The sequence below is a fragment of the Carassius auratus genome, unplaced genomic scaffold (assembly GCF_003368295.1).
Source record: "Carassius auratus strain Wakin unplaced genomic scaffold, ASM336829v1 scaf_tig00033648, whole genome shotgun sequence".
Taxonomy (NCBI): Eukaryota; Metazoa; Chordata; class Actinopteri; order Cypriniformes; family Cyprinidae; genus Carassius; species Carassius auratus.
The window spans coordinates 69575-92893 of NW_020526096.1; the positions used below are offsets into that span (position 1 = coordinate 69575).

Consider the following 23319-nt stretch of genomic DNA (forward strand, 5'->3'; position numbering starts at 1 on the left):
ATATATACAAACCTACATGCATTTGCATCTTAAACCCTACTGTGAAACAGTCCACCTCTGGTTCTTTGTGGCTCTTGACATTTCTTAATTGCACTTTAAAAGGCAGACAGTGAGAAACCTTCTCACCCCTTTTAGGACCCCAGAAGTCTCATTTGCATGAACCTCTGTATTTGGCAGGTTTATGCTTCACAGGACACATCGGGATTCACTCAGCACGGCTCCGGCACGCTTGTCATTTAATGTCAGAGCTGGCAGTGGTCTGTGTGGCTAAACACTGGTGTCTTTACAAGCCTGATTGTCCTTGTCAAGTTTGTGGCACAAGAGTGATACAGTCTTGGCATTTAGTCATTCCAGACATGCCAAAGAATAACTTCAAAATGGCTGTGCCCCAATTCGCATTTGTCCTAAATAGTATAAGAGATTAGAATAAGTCTGTCCTACATTGAAAATAAGCATTCCAAAGGTGGATTTCATAAATACACTCTTAAAATAAATATTCTTTAATAGAATCAATGGTTCCATGAAAAAACTTTAAACATCTGTGGAATCTTTTCTTTAGTGTTCTTTATAGAAAAAGCTTCTTGAAATTATTAAAAAAAGTAGGCTTAATACTAAGAAGGAAAAAGTAGTTGTACTGTGTACTAACTGTGTATGCATATTTATTTTAATTTAATTTTTTTGACAGGTGTTCCTATGCAGAAATACACACTAATGCATGTAATTGTATTATGTACTGTACTACAAATCTGTAACATAGCCAATGTCTCTTGAAAACTTCTTAACTGTAACAATATTGTGATAGAAATCCTGGTCTAACACAGAACAGGTGGCACACCTCCCTTTTCAGCGTTTACTCTAAATGCCCATATCAGGTTTTAAGCACCATGATCATACATTTATAATAAAGTAACTCTTAGAGATATTATTGGAAATTGATGATGCTGAGCCATTATGATGTTTAACAGTTTAGAGGAATGGGGCTTTTGTCTTGGCACCTGTGCAAGCACAGCTCCCTAGAGAATTGAACTTGCCGGATGGCTGTCTCTCAAATATTGTGAACGAATTAATTGTTTCGATTTGGAGCAAAGCGCAGTACATGATCAGCGAGGGAGCCATTAATCACACTGAAGGTGCCAACGCGGCTGTCTCCATTAAACACACATAATGCAACTAGCCACTGTGAAAGCATATGGAAAAGATAGACTTTGGCTGTCTAGTGCATCATGTGTTTTCTACTGTCTGTATAAAGGCATTGAATAATGTGCAGAATTTATGCTCAGTAGTTTAGTTTGTCAGTATGATAACTTGTACATTTTAACTCATTGAGCTCAACTTGTCACTGACAGTTCTGTATAATTTGATTTGCTATTTGATGGATAGCGCTATTAGAGGTGTGAAAATGAACTGAATCAGACAGAAAAGACAGGTGGTTTGTCATAAAATGTGTTTCGTTACATGTTTTGAGCTCTTCTCTCTTGCAGGCTTAGCAGTTAAATGTTGGGTAGCCACGCAAGGCTAAGGAAAGGGCTACATGACGCCACATGCTAATCGATGAAGGAAACATTTTATGACATCACCAGTTACCGTGGCAACGGCAGTACGCAGCTTTTATCTGCTTGGCAGGCTGAGGGGTTGTCAGACAGGGCGTTGCTTTGTTGTTCTCCTCGCCTGCACGGTGCTGGAGCTGTGACGGCTGTCAATGTCAAACAACGACAGTGCCACTTTAGCAGCCTAATGTGCTCTATGATAAGCATAGACCAAGGCACTCTGTGCTTTTCAGTGCAATGAGTTTTCTGGTTGACCTTGATAAGCCAAATTCAAGGTGAAATGTAGATTTAAACTACCTTCATACAAGATCTTGAGAAGAAAATAGCAAAAAATAGCCACATATAAGATTGATTTGGGTTTCACTGTCATGTTTGGTTTTCTTGCCTTTCACAGAGTATTTGTGTGTTTCAGGACAGTGTTTGTGCGGCCAGTGCACATGCCATCCACCCGGAGATAAACGCATACATGGAAAGAACTGTGAGTGTGACGACAGGCAGTGTGAGGACCTGAACAGAGAGATCTGTGGAGGTAATGCACACAAACACACAGAGCAGAACGAGATAAGCATTAATGGTGCCATCTCTAGATGCTGCGTGTCTATGGCCCCATAGTAATGTAATGTTCATAAAGACTGCATTTATTTGCAAAAAATGCAGGAAAAACAGCCATTCTGTGAAATATTAAATTTGCTGAATTTCCAGCTGCCATTACTCCAGTCTTCAAAGTCACGTGATTTTTTCATATGTTGATTTGGTGCTCAAGCATTTATAACTATCAATGTTGAAAACAGTTGAAAACAGTCTCTTCCCTGGGCAGCCCTTGGAGGGAAATTCCTCACCATCACCGTAAGACCAGTCCAGCTATGGCTAGTTTAGCTTACACTCGAAGTGGACTGGTCTCTCTAAGCAAGATCCCAATTCATGGGTCATTACCGACGTGTTCTCGAGAGTGACCGACTGAAAGGGAACAGACTTCACAGATTCTAGTCATTCCACCAGTGACTAGAAAGCTATACTATAGAAGATCATTTTCAATCTCACCTGCTGGGGTTTTCGGGGCATACCTGAGCATGTCTGTTTCTTTGCATGTACATGACTGTGTTTTTAGATCTATTTCTATGACTTTCACTCCAAGGTCAAGATGATAATTTCTTTTAATTTCTTCTCCACGCTTCTGCCACAACTACTTCCACCATATGCAGGAATGGTACTTCATATAATTTAATCAGAATAAAAATTTTAATTGCTCGGCAGCCCTAATATATTTTATTTATCTGTATCTTGTGTGGAGTTTTCTTTTGTATATACTGTACTTAATATACTTGATTGTAATTTGACGTTGTAATTCTCCTGAAATAATAATAATAATAATAATAATAATAATAATAGAATAAAATAAATATAAAATCATCAAATACTGTAGTTGTCATAAAACAATTATATTTGACAATCATAATTAATTGAGTGTCTCCATAAGGATCAAGACCTAATCATTTTTAATTATACTTAATTCAAAAATATGCTGTTACAAATGACTGACTAAAAATTATCAATTCTAGCTTATCAATTTCACTATAAGTGAAAAAAATATATAATATATATCTGCTACCAATATAAACCTTAACAACTATAATCCTAAACTGCATAGCAGTGCCATTCGAGGAACCCCCTGTGAAAATGTGATGATAGATGAGCACAAGCATTTTACCCATGGTACACCCCTGCATCTAAAGGATAACATTTCTCCTCTTTGGTGGGGATACAGATTTAATGCCACTGCTTTCTGAATGCTTATTGTGTTGTGTCACTAAGCGACTAGCCACACAGCCTTGTGTGGACCAGCCCTAGGAGATGTTTAAATATGTATAGGGCTCATCTGCTGTGACTGGCCGAGTCACACAGACAGATGAGAGCCTGCTTACGGAGGAGAAGTGTGGAAACACAGCGTGCCTCCAGCTCTCAGCTCAGAGAGAGACAGCCGTCACACACGCTGATGAAACGTTCATCTCAGCTAATTGCATATACGGTCCTGCAGGACTGAATTGGTGTTCAAATAAAGGGCAGCCTTCAGATATGCCTATCATGGGATCTTTAGCCCTTGAGAAGCCATTCTAGCTGTATTAACATGAAGGTGTTTTTACTGAAATGCAGCCTCATTAATATTTCAGATTGGATTTATATCGTTTTATGAGGCACTTGCCCGAGAGTTTAAGACTAGGCTTCATTCTTTAGAAAATATCCTTCCAAAGATAGGTGTGAGAAACACCGCAATTTAGAACATGCCCACACTCGAATTGCATTTACGGGTGGGATAATGGGGAATCACAGGTGCGCTTTAATTGAAAGGACTGGGGTGCCACTCACCAAAGCAATTAAATGCTCTCGTAGGCTGGCTGATTGAAGCAGTCAAGCATGTAGCTCTACCAAGAGTGCATCAAATGCCAAGCCTGTATACCTACGCCCACAAAATAAACGGATGAGAGAGACAAAGACAAAGCCACATAAAAAGTTTTTTTTTTTCATGCAATTATTATAAGGTGCGATGGGAAGCGCACACACCCCTTCCTCCCTTAATGAAAACTGTAATGACCAAAAAAAAAAAAAAAAATGTTTTCTTTTTATTAAATATTGATGGTACAACATGAACTGTGTTGTTAAAAAATAAATGGCAAATGGTTTGTTTTGATTAAACATCATCTAGAAATATAGGGATACGTTAAAATTACTCTCCAGCCTGGGGCAAAAGTACATATTTATTTGAAATAGACACTACAGTGCCTGTTCTGTTAATTTAATCAATTTGGAATTTCATAACTTCCCAAATGAGTATTTTATGTTAGTACAAGTATATTTCCCAAATGAATCTCCATTGTGATTTTGCCCACAACACATATATATTCTCTCAGTTGAGCAAAAAAAAATATTGAACTATTTTATTTATTCTTCTCCTTAACAGAGACTTTTAGTATATTTTATATAAAACACCTGCTATATATCTATAAGTGCTTAAGATAAGATATTCAGAAAACATACTGAGCACTGAAGAGACTGTTTATATTGTTGTCTTTATTTTTATTTTGAGTCACATTCTTTTGTTTGGTTTTAATATCTAGAACACATTTCTGTCCAGCCAGATGTAGTCTAGGGGAATTCCTCTTTTTTTTTCTTTACCGAGCACTGTTCCAGAAAGGAGTTGTTTGGAGGAGGAGCTGTTCTATAGCTCAGTGTGCATCTCACAGTGAGTCACCAATTGCTCTTTAAAGATTAAGCGAAAAACACTGTTCAGCTTCAGGGAACATTTCGTTTCCTTACAGCCTACATGAAATAACGCCCCATGCACAGATCTCCCAAAGTGGCGCTCTTGTAAATACCTTTGAATGTCAAATAAGTGACCAGAAGTGATGAGGACATTCAAAATGACCTTTAACTTAAACTTAAAGGCCAAAAACATACTTGCATACTACAACCCATTTCACCGTTTTGTAATATTGCAATATGGCAAGCTTTCTTTTTGGAAAGACATGGAAAGGCAACTTTTTTTAACTGCCATCACCTACATACTTGCTACTGTTTTACATGTAATAAACCATTTTGGGAAGTATATTTAAACAATATCATCCAAACACAAGCGCTGTTGTTCTGAATGCTCATCCCAAGGCAACTGCAAGTATGTACTGTTTTACAACTCAAGAAACACCACGTCAATAGACCTAAAGTGCAACTTTTGGATACAATATTTCTTACAAACTGTCTTCTTTCTTTGCCAACTACCATTCAAATAAAGTGAATGCACTCCATCTTCAAGCAACACAGTAGTAGGGTTTCTGAATTAATCAGTGGTTTTGAACCAATAAGTTCAGTGAATGAGTCAATGACTCACTCGTTTCGTTCCTGAATGAATCAGTGGTTTTGAAAAAAATCAAGTCACTGAGGCAATGACTCGTGTTTTGTTTCGGAATATTATTAGTGTTATGAACAATGATTGAATGACTCATTCGTAAAGACAGTCCCTTGTTGCCACCTTCTGGCTTAATGGTATAACTTGCTGGTAGAACCGTTGAAAATCCCGACTATACTACTATGCTAGCAGAAACAAAGAATTTAACTGAGCAATTTATACAGTCAATGATTACGAAAACCATAAGACTGAATCATCAAACATGATCAGAGAGGCTTTAAAATGGTTTATCCCAAGGAGTCCATAAGTGATAAGAACCATATACCGCAACACCATTAGCCAGTCAGTAAACGAATCAATGTCTTTTGGAACCAATTACATATGCCTGGATCAATCAGCCCGTTGTTTTGTTTTGGCAGATATAAATGGTGGTTTTCTTTGGTAAGAAGAGAAAGTGATTGGGTGTGCACGCATTTGTGTGTGCACTATGTGTCTCCCCCAGGCCACGGCTTCTGCTCGTGTGGCCGCTGTATCTGCAGTGATGGATGGTTTGGGAAGCACTGCCAGTTCCCCCGCAGCTGTGAGATGACGGACGAGCAGAGCAAGAGCCTATGCGAGACGGCCGACGGCGTCATATGCTCTGGAAAAGGTAGGAGGGATGACGCCTCGAGCGGCACCTTAAGACTTAACATAATTGTCAGTCATCTGTTAAAAATGAAAGTGGGTGCCCTTATTTGTTGGTGGGGAATGAGCTATTAAAATCGATTTCCCACACATGCTCCTTTAATAAGATGGATAGCAAACACAAGTGAACACAACTATTTCCACCAATCAGTTCTGTTCTTAGGGGGGGTTTATGCCACATTTAGTTGTTAGAGACAGAAAGTATTTGTGAGAGAGAGAGAGAGAGAGAGAGAGAATGGGATTGGTCAAACAAATTTGCATCTTCAGGAGCTGTGACATAGTGGTTAGATGCCATGATGGGTTCAAGTCCTGCTTGCATCATGTTCCAGTATCTTGTGTTAATGTCACCCAAAGAGATTACTATCAAAAAAAAAGTATGCCATTGTAATGTAGAATATATGTGCTAAATTGAAAAGATTTAGGAGGAAAAACTACAACTAAAACAAAAAGCTGTGTAAAATGAACACTCGCCATGCATGGTTCCTGCCTATTTGTTCTATTAAAAGGTAAAGCTATATATACTGTTATTGCTTTTCTTTAAAGTCAAGCAAGAACGGTAAAACATGTTTGCTGACAGTCTGACAGAAACCTCAACATATAATTTGCTCTTCCAACCTGTATACCTGCTTTCGAAAACCACACACAAGACTGAAAATGAAGCTTTAGGTTTTACGCTTTAATAAGAGGCCAGTTTCACTATTTGTATATGACCTGTCAGCATCCTGAGAAAAAAAACGATAAAGCCTAGCCAATTTCTGCTTGACACATAGTCCTCTGAGTATTCTTCTCCTTTCTCTGGGCATGTAAAGTGACACACTAATACGCTTTATATATAGGGCTTGTCTGAGCCAATGACAGAACACTGTTTGTTTTTGTTGCCTGGCTGGAGAAAATAAGAAATTCCTCTTAAGATCTGGTTTCACATGGTCTACTCAGTTATTTCCTCGAATTAATGCTTGGAAATCAGCAGAGAGTTGTTCTGCTTGTCATAACAACATCAACATTATTAAGACTGAAACACTGGAAGAATTAAATTGATTTTTTTTTCACAGTAAAGATTCATGGGTAGGTGAATATGTGGGTTGCTTGTTGTAGCTCACAGGAGAATAATACTGTGGGAAATGACAAGGGATGTACTACTGTTTGATGGGCTGCCTACACTTTGATTGATAAGGCTGCCGTCAAAAGTATGTTCTTTGAAAGCTTTGTAACTGTATCGTGTTTTTAAGGTACAGAACAGCTTTTAATGACAGACTAGTGCCCAAATGTGATGCAATTTCCTGGATCCTATAATGTAGTATGAGAATCCCAGCTCATAAGACTTGTTTTGCAGAGTCATGTTGACTAATATCTGGAGACCAATATCTGAGTTTCTGCAGAGCATCGTAAGCCTAAAGACATTGTAGAAATCATTGGCACCAATGGTCTCTATATATGATCTACTCAGGATTATGTGATGCTTTGAGGAAACTCTGTCCAGGTAGGTCAGTGCAATTTGAATGCAGTGCTTATATAAATTATGATATTAAATGACCACACAAATGATGAAATCCAATTACCATTTATTTTACACAATATTAATTCAAAAGAGGACATAACTCTTGACCAGTAAAACTTATCCAGCAATACTGGTGATTTAAATGATGTGATACCAAAAAAATTGCTTCTCCATTTTAGGAAACTGCAGTAGAATAAAGATTAACTGTTACTGTTACCATGTTGCCATGTTACTGTGCACATGTAATTATAATAGAGTAACTTTCTCTGAAATAAATACCTTTTATTAATAGTACTTTAAAGGAATAGTTAACTAAAAATGCAATATACAAATCTGTTTCTTCATCGTAACAGATTTGTAGAAATTTAGCATTACATCACTTGCTAACCATATGATCCTTTGCATAGAATGGGGGCCATCAGAATGAGAGTCCAAACATCTGATAAAAGCATCACAATAATCCACAAATAATCCACACAACTCCAGACCATCAATTAACATCTTGTGAAGTGAAAGGCTGTTTGTAATAAATCCATCATTAAAGTTTTTAATGCCAAACCGTGGTTTCTAGCTAGAGTCATCTATCCATAATATTGCTTCTCTAATGAAAATGTGGTGCTTTTATCAGCTGTTTGGACTCTCATTTGGACTGCACCCATTCACTGCAGAGGATCTATTGGTGAACAAGTAATGTAATGACATGTTTCTCCACATTTTCAGATAAACTGAGGGTGAGCAAGTTTTCAGTATTTTTTTTATTTTTGAGTGAATTATTCTTATAAATATACAGTAGAATTCCACATATATATACATTTAATAAATTTTTGACACAAATGTATATGTCATTTTCTGAAGTGATCCAAAACATGAAAATAATAATTGGATTATTGGCATTAGCCAGAATTTCATTAATGGTGCACCTGTATCATCAACCAATGCATATTATTTCCAATTGGCCAAATATCGGCTGATCGACTGGCCTAGTTTGATTATTGGTCTATTCCTGACTCAGTAGGAGCATGAAATTTGACCTTGCAGACAACAGCTGTTTCACATATTTACAGAGAAAAACAATTTACTCAAATTCAATTCCAATTAGGAACCATATCACAGCTTTAAGTGTTTTATAATCGTGAAATAGCACAGGAGAATAAGGGAAGACTAATGGATCTCCAATGGTTGTTTGACTGAAGGCTAATTTGTTTCTTGCAGGCTCTTGTCACTGTGGTCGCTGTATCTGCTCACCACAGGAGTGGTACATTTCAGGGGAATTCTGCGAGTGTGACGACAGGGATTGCGACAAACATGACGGGCTGGTTTGCACAGGTATGTGTTCAAATGCTGCAGCACTCCTCCAAACACCCACTCGTGTGCTGACAGATCTCTTTGTGATGAATATTGAGGTTCTCTGATGTGGCTGCCGTTTGATTACACAGCTCTGTATGACTCTTAGGAGCCGTCCAATCAGTGGGCTCCTGCTGTGTTCTTTTCGTCCTGCTTTTCAATGGGAAAGAGGCTCCAGAGAAAGTCGAGGTTTTCCTTTAAAGCCTTGAAGAGTTGACTAGTCAGTGCTAACAAAAAGCACAATAAATATTTATTTATTAATAAATACTTATTATCACGATATCTCAAGGGCTAAAGGACACTTTGACAGCTGCTTAGAAGCGTATTGGTCTAATGACTTCATTACAAGTTGCCATGTCATTTAACCAATTATACAGTTCCTGGTTGCAGAGATGCAAAATTCATTGCAAAACAAGACAAAAAAACACGATTGATAAAAGAAATGCATAAATGGGTCTGGTAAATGTCACTCATTAGCATATTAATTGGCATATGTCATAATTTCCATATTCATAAGGATTATTAAAACTATTTTCTTATGTTGCTCAGGGAAAGCCTTTTCTCTATAGATGAAATGCAAAAGCATACAATCAGCCAATTCTTCCCCTTACCTTGGGTAACAGTAATGCAGTCGGCCTTTATAATTATAATCATGCAAAAATGTGCCTGCCAGTTTCTAAATAATGATTTTCATGGCTTCTTCAGTAAGATATTCTCATTACACTCGCAAATGATGAGCGCTGTGGAAAATTCAATGTATTAGGGAAAGCCGAGGCTTAATTTCATGCACAGCAGATGCGAATTCCGACAGTTTTGGGCACTGACACAATATATGGCTCTCAAGCTTTCTTCTGAGCAAAAGCTGCTGTCACATTCAGAATACTTTCTTCTAACTGCATATGTAAACAACATCGCCTCCACTGATTGACAGGTGTCAGCCCACTTCATTGACCGAACCTATGGAACTACAGTATACAGTGCCCTCCATAAGTATTGGAATGGTAAAGACAAAATTGCTTTCTCTGCTGAGGAGTCATGACATCTGCAAATATGATTAAAAGATAAATATGCGACAAAACTACACAATGTCACATTTTACATCTTTCGACACATACATGTTTTACTAAATAAAAAGGACAGCACTTTTTGAGTTCATCCCACTATTTGATGTGAGCATAAGTATTGGAACAGCTAGTTTAAGGCAGATGTAAAAGATTAAAAGCTAATATTTAGTTGCAGATCCCTTGCATGCAGTCAGAGCAGTGAGTCTGCAACCCATAGACAACACCAGACTCTTGGACTTATGCTTTGAAATGCTTTCTCCCAGCCTTTAATGCAGCCAATTCCAACTGATGCTTGTTTTGTGGAGTTTCTGTCTTTAGCCTCCTCTTCAGCTGGTGAAATTAATGTTCAATTGGATTTAAATGTGGAGATTGGTTTTGCCATAAGACTTTACATTTCTTTGCCCTGATAAAGTCCTTGACCGAACTGGCAGGGTGTTTTGGGTCATTGTCCTGATCCAATATGAAGTACTTTCTAGTGAGTTTGGGGGTATTTTCTTGAATATTAGTAGCCAAGATGATTTTTTACCCTTCCAAATTCATTCTGCTACTGTCATCATACATTAAATTAAAATGAAGAGACAGCCATGCATGCCCATGCCATGACATCACCTCCACCAAGCTTTACAGATGATGTCGAATGCTTAGGATCATTTGCAGTTCCCTTTTTTCTCAACACATTTGCTTTCCAATCACTTAGATCAGGGTTATTCAAATCTTGCCCTGGAGGGCCAGTGCACTGCAAAGTTTAACTCCAACCCTAATCAAACCCACCTACCTGTGATTTTCTGATGATCCCAAAGACATTGATTAACAGGTTCAGGTGTGTTTGATCAGGATTGATCCATCAACTCAGTACCAAAACACTACTGGCTCACATTTGTGAAGAATCTTGCCTATTTTTGGTGCTGATCAGACGTTTGCATCTTGCGGTGTAGCCTCTGTAATTCCGTGTCAAAATCTCCTGCAGACTGTAGATTGACAGAGCATCACCCCAGCTTTCTGGAAGTTGTTGGTAATTTTACAGACATGTATTTTAGGGTTCATTTTCACAGCTTTTATGATTTGTCTGTCATCAACTACTGTTGTTTTTCTCAGCCGATCAGGTCATCGTTGGTTGCAGACGTCGCCGGTAGTTTCCAAACTCTTGATTTATCCATGCCCTTTGTTTTTCCTATAGTTCTAATTGACTTCCTCTTTTCTTTTAGCACCCAAATTGCTTGCTTTTCATTCAGAGTCAGCTTCCTTGTCTTCATTCTGGTTTGTGTGTGTCATCGTCGAATTCAAGACTTAGAATGCAGAAGCAATGGATATAACTGATAAGACAAATTCCTTGTTTTTAATGTCTGAAGAATTAATTAATTGCATTAATTAATTAATGCAACAGGACACAGCTGAACACTTAGAAAGACCTGTGAGGCAACTGTTCCAATACTTATGCTCACATCAGATTGTGGAATGAACTCTAAAAGTGCTGATCTTTTTAGCTGGTAAAACATCTTTGTGATGAATCACCCAATAATAAAATGTGACATTCTGTAGTTTTGTCTCATATTAATCTTTTATTTATATTTACAGATTTCTTGACTCAACAGCAAACGGAACAATTTTGTCTTTACTGTTCCGATACTTATAGAGGGCACTGTATGTACCCTATTGTAAATTCTCTCCTTTTAAGTGGCTGCAGAAAATGTTAAGACGCTCTGTACATTAATATGGAGTTTTTTATAAAATAAAACTGTACCATTTTGAGCCAGAACATATAAATAAATTGTAATTTGGAAAGGAAACAATATGTTTCTTTTCGTCTATATTTTTTCCACATTATTAACATTAGAAATTTTGTTAGAAATATTTTATATTAAATTATAAATAGCAAGTATGCCAAGGTGATGGCATCCACTATCCAGTGGGCCAACCTCTGCTAGGAGACAGACTTCCCTTTTTGCTGACCTCCAAAGCAGAGGAGCTGCTCAGAGCTTCTGAAGCTCATGGTGCATTCCATGTATATGTGAAGCGCTCTTATGGTCACAGCAATGTCAAGGCTGAATCTGCCTCCTCCAGGAGAAGTGCTTGCAGGTTCACCACCTGGTCTCAGAAGGGAGTGGTGGGAACCTTGGGCATGTATCCAGGCTGGGGTCTCAGGACAATGTGAGAGTAGGCCGGCCAGAACACAATGCACTATTCACTTACCGAAAATGCTTGGAGGTCCCCGACGCTCTTGATGGCAGTGAGCGCGACCAGAAGTGCTGTCTTGAGAGACAGGAACTTCAGCTCGACTGAGTCTAGCGGCTCAAAGGGACCCCTCTGAAGTCCAGCCAGAACAACAGAGAGGTCCCAGGAGGGAATCAGGGGTGTCCTAGGAGGATTTAACCTTCTAGCACCCCTCAGGAACCTAACGATCAAGTCATGCTTCCCCAGGGACCGGCCGTCCACTGCATCATGATGGGCTGCAACGGCAGCCACATACACTTTCAAGGTGAAGGGTGTCAGCCTACGCTCCAACCTTTCTTGCAGGAAAGAAAGAACAACTCTGACTGAGCATCTCTGGGGGTCTTCTCAGTGAGAAGAACACCAATTCGTGAACAGACTCCACTTCAAAGCATAGGCTGGTGGCAGATCACTTAGGTCTGCCGCGTCCTGTCCAGAAGGCACATGTGGAAGTTCCAAAGATCTGGACGCGAGTGGCATATGGTGCCCAGCCCCTGAAATAGGAGGTCCCTCCTCAGGGAGATGCACCAGGGAGGGGCTGTCACAAGGAGCATGAGTTCCAAAAACCAGATTCGGGTGGGCCAGTAAGGCGCAACCAACAGGACCTGTTCCTCGTCCTCCATGACCTTGCACAGTGTGTGTGCGAGCAGGCTCACTGGGGGAAACGCATTCTTGCGTAGAGCCCGAGGCCAGCTGAGTGGCCAGTGCATCCATGCCCAGGGGGGCCTGGGTCAGGGAATAGTACAGCTGGCAGTGGGAGGACTTGTGGGAAGCAAACAGGTCGACCTTGGCTTCCCCGAATCGATCCAGATCAGCTGGACCATCTGGGGATGGAGTAGCCATTCCCCAGGGAAAGTGAGCTGCCGTGAGAGCACGTTGGCTGTACGATTGAACTCCCCCGGAATGTGGATAGTGCGCAGTGACTTGAGCTGTGTCTGATTCCAGAGGAGGAGATGGCAGCCGAGTTGAGACATGCAACGTGATCGTAGACCACCCTGTCGCTTGATGTATGAAACAGCCGCAGTGTTGTCCGTGCGGACCAACATGTGCTTGTCTAGCAACAGTGGCCGAAACCGCCATAAAGCTAGATGCACTGCCAGAAACTGTAGACAGTTAATTTGCCAAAGCAGTCGAGGTCCTGTCCAGGACCCTGAAGTTGCCTGTCCATTGCACATCGCCCATCGCACCCCAGCCCCTGTTGGAGGCATCTGTTTTAACAACGACATGTCAGGACACTTGTTCTAAGGGCACTGGGGGACAAGGAGAGCCCGAAAGGGAGGACCGCAACCACTCTCTCCACCTGGGGAATGTCCACATACCCCCTGGCTGCCCCGCCATCGAGGGTGGTGAGGATGTAAGAGGGAGATGAGTGGCTTCTGGCCATAAAAGGGGCCATCCATGACTTCCTCACCTCTTCATGCACCTCTGGGAAGAAAGGAACCGTGGCAGGACACGGTTGTTAGCCGCGCTCCGCACAGAGAAACCAATGATCCAGCCATGAGAAATCTAGGTTAACCCTAACCCTGCCCGGCCAAGCATGGCCAACAGCTCTAAATTAAAAGCTCTAAATCTTGTGACCATCATACGAGGACAGGAAACGATCGCATTGAGAAGGACATGGACGAAACAACACCTTGAAAAAGACGTGAATTGTCCGTGATTTGCTCTTTTAGGAAAGAAACTGCTCTTTTAGCCGAAGCGCCCAGGGGAAGCACCACTGCAGGGACACCGCTGTACTGCGCCATCACACCGACCAGGAAAAGTTCCAATATGAGATGAAAATGGCTTTGTAGCAAAAATGTCATCAACTTCTCGGCTCCGAAGCAAAAACCTGAATGAGTGGATGCATCTGTCGTCTATTTATACCCCTAGGCACAGGGAGTGGCTCAGCATGCAAAATCTACTATGTTTTTTCTTAAAACTCAGAAATGATTGCCCTCCCAAGTGAGACCCCATATGTCGTTCGACATAACTTGTAGTGACTGACAGATAGGGAAATAAAAGTTAGAATACATTTATATTAATTCTTATATTATTATTATAAATATATTTTTCACACTAAGTATAGTTCCAAAGCTGTTTATCACTTAACATTGATAGCCCAACATCAATCAATCAGTCAATTAATCAATAAATCCCAAATTTTAAACCTCTTGCCATAAGGGACCCTGGGCACCCCTTCTTTAATTGGCATAAAAATGCATTGCACACAAATATTGGATAATTTCTCTCTCTCTCTCTCTCTCTCTCTCTATTATTATTTTTATTTAATAAAAAATATACAAATATTTATTTATGATATTTATTCAATCTGTCATTCTGATGCCTTTAAATGATGTCTGCTCATTAGATTTTAGAAATCAGCTATTGACTTTTCTCCAGTAGGCCAGTACTTTGTGTAATGGGAAATAATTGATAAGTTTTTATTCTAATTGCAAACAGTTGAGATATATACTAAATTGTTAACCAAAGTGATACATTTAAATTGGCTCATTAAGCATCACAGATAATAATTTTGTGTACACCAAATTACATTTACAAAAGCTGAATAAAAGAGGAGCAGTAACACTATGTAATCATACCAGTGCCACTACATGAACTGAATCTGAACTGTATAGACAGAACCTCAGAGAAAGTGGCTCCAAAACTTGCATTTGTACTTGGTTTCCCGTTGCACATTCTGCCAAGGGGTTGTGAAGAGAAAAAGCATGTCGAGACTTGGAGAGTGATGATCTGGGTTTCTCAGTTCTGCCTCTCCTCTCAACTTCTGTTCCAGGGAACGGCGTGTGCAACTGCGGAAATTGTGACTGCTGGGATGGCTGGACCGGAAATGCCTGTGAAATCTGGGTTAGAGAGGAGTTTTAACCCCCGGTAGACACTTAAATACTGTTTCTGTTGTCAGCCAAGACAAGAAAAGGGTGGCTACACCAACAGCAAACGAGGGAAAATTCATTTTAAAGATCTGTGCAATATAGCAGCATTCAAATTTTCTTTAGTTTAAATTCCATTATATGCACATAAAACAGCTGTGGGAGATGACATCTATAATCCTCTTTAGTTTGCCATGTAACTATATATATATATATATATATATATATATATATATATATATATATATATATATATATATATATATATATATATACACACACATAGATATTGTGTATAATAGTGCTTACATAGACTATTGAGACACATAAGCACTAAAAGGAGAGGATCCATACAAACGGCCAATAAACAAGTAAGAGCATTATATTATTATTCAGGTTGCTGTTTTTTAGAGCTCTGCTTGTGTGCAATGTTTTTATGACCCTATTGTATGGTAAGTTCCATGTGAAAAAAGTTGTAAACAGCCAGATGCCAATAAATTTACCATGCTCTGAATTAAAGCTCTTTTTTAAAACATATCTTGAATTATTCCTTTGTCCAAAAATGTCCATGCTGAAGGTAAATGGTATTGACCAAGGTAATTAGGATGACTGATCCCCCCCATTACATAAGTATATATTTTGTGTGTGTGTGTGTGTGTATATGTATATGTATGTATGTATTTATGTATGTATAATATAAGTACATATACTGAACAAATATCGCATCAAATTGGTTAGAGAGATTTCAGTACACCTTTATATAAATATTTTATTCAATATGTTGTATCTGTGTATACAACAAACACAAACTGTACAGTGCAGACAAACTCTTTGCATATATGTATGTAAAATTAGCAGAACATACCAACAGTCCATGATACACATAACCTACGACATGCAGTTCATATATGCCACCTTCTTCCCATGCAACAGATGAAGTAACTGTCAAATCAAGGTTCAAAACCAATCAAGAGACTATGGAGACCTTCCTTCACCACTGAAAATCAGAAATACGGAGAAAACACAGAAATGATCAATTGTTCAGCGATTGCTCCTCATTACGATTTAACGACGTCACGCACGACCTGAATGGAACGAAACGAACACGGACATTTTAAAGAGGAAAAAACAAACAAACATACTAACAAATGCACATGTACTCACCAGTCACTTACAAAAATAAATTCAACCTTCGTAAAACCAGTTCACTGGTCTGCAGGGCAGCTGTAGCCCAGCATGTAGAGCTCATTGTAGTGAGTGATTTGTTTCGTGTGGAAGTGGGACACCAGCCTCAAACTGATTTAAAAAATGAAGCTACTTTTCCTGTATAGTACTGCAATCTCATTCTAGCATTAAATTTGGCTTTGTACAGACAAATATTTAAGTCTAATGTGCTTGAACATCTCCTAATATGAAACTAGCTCGATAATCCAATAAATGAAAATATAGGTCTTTAAATGAAGTGTAGAATATATTTGTATTTAGCAGCGTAGCCTCTGTCTACTTCATAACATTCTAAACGTTATTCATCATTCAAACTATGAAAACTGCTAAAGCAAGACAGGCTTCATGTCATCTGGGCTGATAATTGGCTAATCGTTAAAATCCTAAGTAGATATGAGTAGATGACTATTTCAAACGCAAAGTGCAATGGTCTCAATCTAGAGTATGAGGGAGCCTTATATAATCATGCCCATTCAGTGTAGCCCTACGCCTCAAACTGTCTTTAGACATTTCTAGCTGTTCCATACTTTGGTCCTTAATAAAACGCATGCAGGTGATTAATAATAGGTACCCCGGTCTTGTACTTGAACAATCGAAGTGAAGGACATCATTTAAAATCTCTTCAAGTTTGAATCGAGACAACTAAAAAGTCGAGACAACTGTTCTTTGTGATGAGCCCTAGTTACAGTGAGGACAATAAAAACAAAGAGGACCGCCATCCTCCGAGATATTGAAATTGTTCGGCTGGATTCTCGTGTGTACAGACTTTGGTAATAATCAACTTTTGTGTGTTTGTGGATCAAGTTGCTACTGAATCTGTTTGTTTGTTTGTGTGTGTGTGTGTGTGTGTGTGTGTCTGGGGCATGAGGCACCTTTAACCCAGCACAGACTGGGTACATGTTTTTGCATGCTGGGTTAGAGGTCATCACAGGCACATGATGAGCAGTACTGGACTCTGCATGCTGAGCTAGGAAAACCCCTCTCATTTCAGAATTCTAATATCTGGTAGTTAAAAATCTATTTTTTATTTTTATTTTATTTTTTGGTAGATTTTTGTTTTATTTGTATACAGTGAAAACATTGTTATAGAAGCCATTTCTTGCACTGCGTCAACATTGCAAGAACAGAACGTAATACTAACCTTGGCCATGCCTTTGCTGAACAAAATGGATGTGCAGCCAATAGTAATGGTGCCTACTTACATTGAGACATTTAACCACCCAGGCCTGAAGTAGACTGTATTTCTCTATGGCTGCCACTCTCGTCACATTTAATGTGCTAGCCGAACTAGCCCTCAGTTCAGAGTCAGCATGTCAAAGAGAGGCCTTGACCAGAGGCCTACAAGGCCTATAGATATTCCTAGAGCCCACGCTCTAAATTAAGAGCAAAGAAAAGTGGAAATTCACCTAGTTACTGGGGTTGAAACCAATTTGCACCGTACTAGATAGTGATATGTACTCTATACACCTTCCTCAGCTCATGCCAGCTCCTTGTGTTGGACTGCTGCGGGCGTGACTAATGCACTCGCTGGCATTTGCTAAGTATACTTGTGTCCCTTTCTAGACATTACAAGAATAAGAAGACATGAGCACTGACCATAAACATTGTGAAGGTACTATGTGAGAATCCTTCGTTGTGTTTGAATGACTGCACACCAGAACACATCGCACATTGCCCCGACAACAAATTTCCTAAGTCACCGACAAAAGGGAAAAATTTGGAACTTTGCGCTTCAGAGACTGGGGGACACCTAGAAAGGAGGAGACACAGGAGCATACTTAATTTGAAAAAAAAAGAAGGTTGTAGATTCCAGTCCATATATATGTATATCTTTACAGTATTACCCCAGAGCGTAGCTGGTCTTACTGTATATATAGAAAATAGATCTGCTGCGACAGGGTTCAAGAAAAGGGTTATAACGGGTGACTGTTAGCAGGCAAAAGAACCACCACGCAAGCGCCTGCAGTACACAATTTCATTCTCGTGGATTGTCTCGATTACAGAAAAAACATCAGCTTTATTGTATGTCAATAGGCATTCCATATCAGTTAGGGCATTCCATGGTGAAAGTTTAGCTGGTTTATCCAGTCGCATCCTCCTACGTGCACAGCTGACCACTCTTCTGGAGCCAGTCCGTCGTCGAATTAGATCGGAACAGTCAGAGGAGTGAAGGGGGTGGAGGGAATGGGGAGGAGAGAGCAGAGGATGCCTGGATCTGATCCACAAACATGGAGAGTCTGACAAAAGGAGCACAGCTCTCCGGGGTTGAGCATGGCCAAGATGGAATCTGGCTATGTGGTGGGCTTGGTTTCCTTGCTGACAGGTTTGCCTCCGTTCATGACGGCCGGCTCTGTGCTTTTACTGGGAGGCACGGCAGGTTTGGGCACTGTCTCCCCCACGTCATGCAATGATGGCTCTCGGTACATAGCGACTGCAAAACACATCAGAGAAGGCAAGAGTCAGCCAGGTAACTGCAGCCGCCCCATCTGTCTCTCTTATTGGAAATTATTTTGGGGGCTTGGCTGAAATCTGTGTATAATTACATCTAGAAAAGTTTCTCCCAACTCATTCTCATTTCCAAACCTGAAACTTGGCTAAAAAGACAATATTCATTAGGGAAACTCTGACAGGACATGTGAAGGTTGGCAAAGTGCGGGCAAGCTGTCAGCAGGGCTGCATCCTTTCCTTAGTTGTGATGGGAAGATGGTCTGATCTCTCGTGATGCATATGACTAGGTTCACTGCTTCACGTCAGTTCAGACTTAATTTATTCTTAGCAGTGCTGCTACATTATGGGCTGCTGGCTGGTGTTGTGGTATTAGTCAAGAAAATAATGAACACACAACAGGATGAGAGACTGGTCTAAAATGTGGGCATCTTTACACAGCAATAAAGCATTGCAGAGACAGAAAGGGTCCACACATCATTGCAAATTACACCTCAAACCGTGCATAAAGCATAAATCTCACGCTAGCAAGACAAATTTTACAGTGTGGCAATAAAAGAGCTGTAAGGAATATTTAAAAGGACAGGTTGTCCATCATTATGGTTACGAAGATGGGTTTTGGATATGTGGTGCTGTGAAATAATGTTTTATTGAGTTGTAAATCATTATGTATTCAGATAACAGGGATATAAGGCCAAATGTTTGTTTGTGTGTTTTTTTTTTTCACTGTCATGGAAAAGAGCAGTCTAGACATCCTGTTATGTTCCAAAATCATACAGTGTTTGAAAAATATGGATTTTACCCAGAACACAGTCAACAACCCTGATTACTATTTTGATGATCAGTGTTTCTCAACTGAGAGAAACTTTTTTTTTTTTTTAAATTGACTTGTTTAAGCAAAGCTGCATAATGAGTGCTGCATTATTTCTAAGTAACACATTTAACAAAGGAAATAATATGAAAACTTCTAATTTAAGTGAACTTAGAACAGTTTTCACATAAACCCATTATAATTAATGTCATATTTACCTGTGCCTTTCAGCAGAAATATAAAGACATTGAAATTGAAGTTATCAAACACTAAATTCTAAATTAAATACAGATGAAGCTATAAAAGTTATTTTCCTCCTTTTTTTCCATGTTTCTTGAATGTCTCCCATTCTCAGTTGTTCTGCGACTGTATAAATGCATTTCTTGTCAAGAGAAAAGGTGACAGAAGCAGCAGTTGTGAGTGGGGTGGCCAACCCTAGCCATGCCCCTCAGTTAATTGCATTAAATATTAGGGATGCACAATATATCAGCCACCATATCATTATCGGCTGATAAATGTAAATGTTTCTGTTATCGTTAGGATAACCGATAAGACAATTTTGGCCGATATCTTAGAGCCGATAATTAATACATTACTTCCTGCAGAGATACTTCAGATGCGTACTGTCCACCATGATGGTTTTTAATTGCTTTAAATATCATTGGAAACACTTTGAAAAGGAAAATACCGTGAACTGCAACATGTGCAGGGTAAGTCAGTCATATTATAATGATATTATTAACTACCGTAAAATGATGTAAGGGAATCTTTGTTCGCCCATGTTTTAGCGCGTTGTTAAGGGAAGAGTGCATCCACAATGGATCCACACTACTAGCACAGTTAAGTTCACTTGTGCATTTACAGTCTTTTGTGCAATTGTACATTGTAATATTGGGTTGGTAATATTATTTGGACTTTTTGTATGTTCTTAAGTTGTAATATTATATTTATGTTGAATACATATCTGAATATATGATGCGTTTCCCTGTGTTGAATAAGCTGGCAGCACCAGTTTACCGGTGTTCATCCAGCTCTTCACATGTAGCTTGAACAGCTTCAGCACAACATTAATAACTATAATTGGGAATGTCATAAACATAAAACTATAAAGAGAATATTACCGTAATAAAAAAGTTGTGAATTATTTGGGTTTATTTGCCATGTTTCAGCTCATTGTTACAGGAAGGGCCAAGAGTGTGTCCATGAAACATGACTACTCGGGTTGTAACGTGGATGCATTGCAATATTGGAAATAGGCTTCTTCTGTTGAACCATGAAGGCGAGCCAGTGGATATCATACAAACAACGTGCAAACATTGTGCAAGTCAAACTTATGCCGGTGAATGTCTTTTAACAGAGTGTGTGTGTGTGTGTGTGTTTGTTTGTTTGTATGTATGTATATATATATATATATACACACAAACACACACACAAGATTGAATGGTTGGATTTGTTAAATGTGGGCCAAAATCATCACAATAAAAAAAAAAAAAAAAATGAGAGTTGAATTACTGAAATAAATTAACTTTTCCACGACATTCTAATTTATTGAGATGCACCTGTATATATATATATATGTAGTATTTTCCACATCATCTCAAGCTCTGTATCTAAGGAAGTAATGGTGAAGATATTCAATTCACACCTGGCATGGGTGTTGTACAGCCCCATGAGAGCACAGCACAGATGGTGATGATGGGTCATCACTGACCAGTGACATTTCTCACTCTTTTCTTGAGTCAATGTAGATCTGCTCAAATTATGCTGAACTCTGTCTGGCCTCTATCAGGAAACTATGATTCAGTGTCAATTAGGCTGTCTCTCATCTCATTTGAAACTGCTGTCCTCTTCCTCTCTTCTCATCCTCTTCTTACATCATTTCCTCTTGCTCTTTCCTCAACTCTTTCAATGTCCTCCTCCTCTCCTCTCCTCATCCTACATCCTCTCCCAGTCCTCTCCCATCATCTGTCTTCCTCCTCCACTCTTACTCTCATCTTTATCTTTTTTTCCTATCCTCTCTTATCTTTTCCTACCTCTCCATCTCTGATGTTTTGAGTATTGCATGCTTTGAAAACCTGAACCTTGGACTGCAGATTTTTCATGTGTGGGTTCACGATAAAAAATGTATGTTGCCATTTGTATTAACACAATGAAAATGTACAACCTGTTTTGGAAAAGCATTTGGATGCCTGTGTTTCTTGTTTTGAAAACCTTGACCTTAGTTTGAAGAAAAAATGTGTAAACCATTTGAGAAAAAGTCTAAAAAGGCATCAAGCAAAAGCAGATCTTTCAGGGTCTTATGCACTTCATTACCATTCTGCCAGTGTCACAGTGACCTGGATGTTAACTGTTCTCTTGAGGCTTTCAGAGCACACTTTACCTTCTAATGGCTTGGGCAGGAAGTGAGCAGCTGGTTTAGTTTTCTTCACCCGGTTCCCCTTCATGGCCTGGCCATCTTTATTTAAGCCAAGGAACCATGCTCTCCCCGACTCCTGCTGCCTATACAGCATGGATGAGTAGATCACATAGTAGTTTTCAAACACGGACTCTTTAAACTTGCATTCTGGCGTAAACAGTTCCTGTAAGAAAGGGAGACACAAGAGGATGGCATCACACAAAAGCGGTGGGAAATTCTGTGTGGGATTTTGAGTAAAAAAAAAGGTTTGGTAAATTTTCACAACAATTTCAAATGAATAACTGAAATGTATTTAAAGATGTTTCCATTCATTCACTAAATATGGTGTCCACTCTGAATAACTTGTATAATTTCTATGTTTATACAGTTGGACAGACAGTACATTGGGATTTGGAGTTTTGGTACATTTAATTAACAGAATAGAAACAGCAAACTTAAAATACTTAAAATAACATTCAAATTCCTGTACATTTTCCTATTACTCTGTATGCATGGTGATACGCCTGAGGTCTAATCTGTAGGCAGACACTGCAGGTCTGTGTGCTGATACCTGAATGAGCATACAGACAAAATAATTGGCCCCAAGACAAAATGTGATATTCGCTCATGACAAATTAATCTCTACTTTCACCTTCATTTTAGGTGCCATGCTCAGCCATGCTTAGTCTATTATTTTCTTCAAATATCCATATCCAATTGCACATTCCACAATCCACACTTTAGCAAGAGGACATTCCAACCACTTCTTTAGCATCTTTTCAGTACATCTGATTCCACACCTAAAAAGTCGGAGGAAATTGTGGGCATGGTGTATACCCCCACACTTCATTTGGCTCCACGAAATTTCATTTTGCAGTTCACTTCAAAAGTCATGGGATCATGCCAGACTGTTTATCTAGCAGGAGTCGTAAACATTATCTCTAAATATTAAATCTAAAAATAATTTCTCAAAATCTGAGAGTTCAAAGGAACATTGTTTTCTCTCTATGGAAACTAAAGCCATAAATCTGATTAAAATGTCCCATATTTTCCTAAACAGCTCACACTTCCTTATCCAGAAGATAAGACTCCAACAGATTAATCAATCGATTATAATAAAAATGGCACAGCTGTCACACAGAGCAATGAAACAGAGATCTTAAAGAATGAAGGTAATTCAAGTGTTACTCAGTGGTGTGGTTCGGTTTCATTTATTTTGAAACTTATGTTGAACGTCACATTGCATTATCACTAAAATAATTAAAATACCCATTACATTCACATTTACATTTAGTCATTAAGTTGATGCTTTTATCCAAAGTGACATACAA

General features: G+C 39.2%; 2 protein-coding genes across 2 annotated transcripts in view; one reads left to right on the plus strand and one right to left on the minus strand.

The window, feature by feature from the left end:
- The window catches only part of LOC113081286 (integrin beta-like protein 1), a 37293-nt gene extending 21643 nt beyond the window's left edge, over positions 1–15650 (plus strand). Inside the window, exons 8-11 of the mRNA XM_026253363.1 lie at positions 1960–2076; positions 5948–6094; positions 8840–8953; positions 15020–15650. Of these exons, the coding sequence (XP_026109148.1) occupies positions 1960–2076; positions 5948–6094; positions 8840–8953; positions 15020–15108 (467 nt within the window). The 3' untranslated portion in view covers positions 15109–15650. The remainder of the gene's footprint in view (positions 1–1959; positions 2077–5947; positions 6095–8839; positions 8954–15019) is intronic.
- Positions 15651–15866: 216 nt separating this feature from the next.
- The window catches only part of LOC113081287 (fibroblast growth factor 14-like), a 41776-nt gene continuing 34323 nt past the window's right edge, over positions 15867–23319 (minus strand). Inside the window, exons 3-4 of the mRNA XM_026253364.1 lie at positions 21974–22172; positions 15867–18768 (exon numbers count right to left, since the gene is read on the minus strand). Of these exons, the coding sequence (XP_026109149.1) occupies positions 18629–18768; positions 21974–22172 (339 nt within the window). The 3' untranslated portion in view covers positions 15867–18628. The remainder of the gene's footprint in view (positions 18769–21973; positions 22173–23319) is intronic.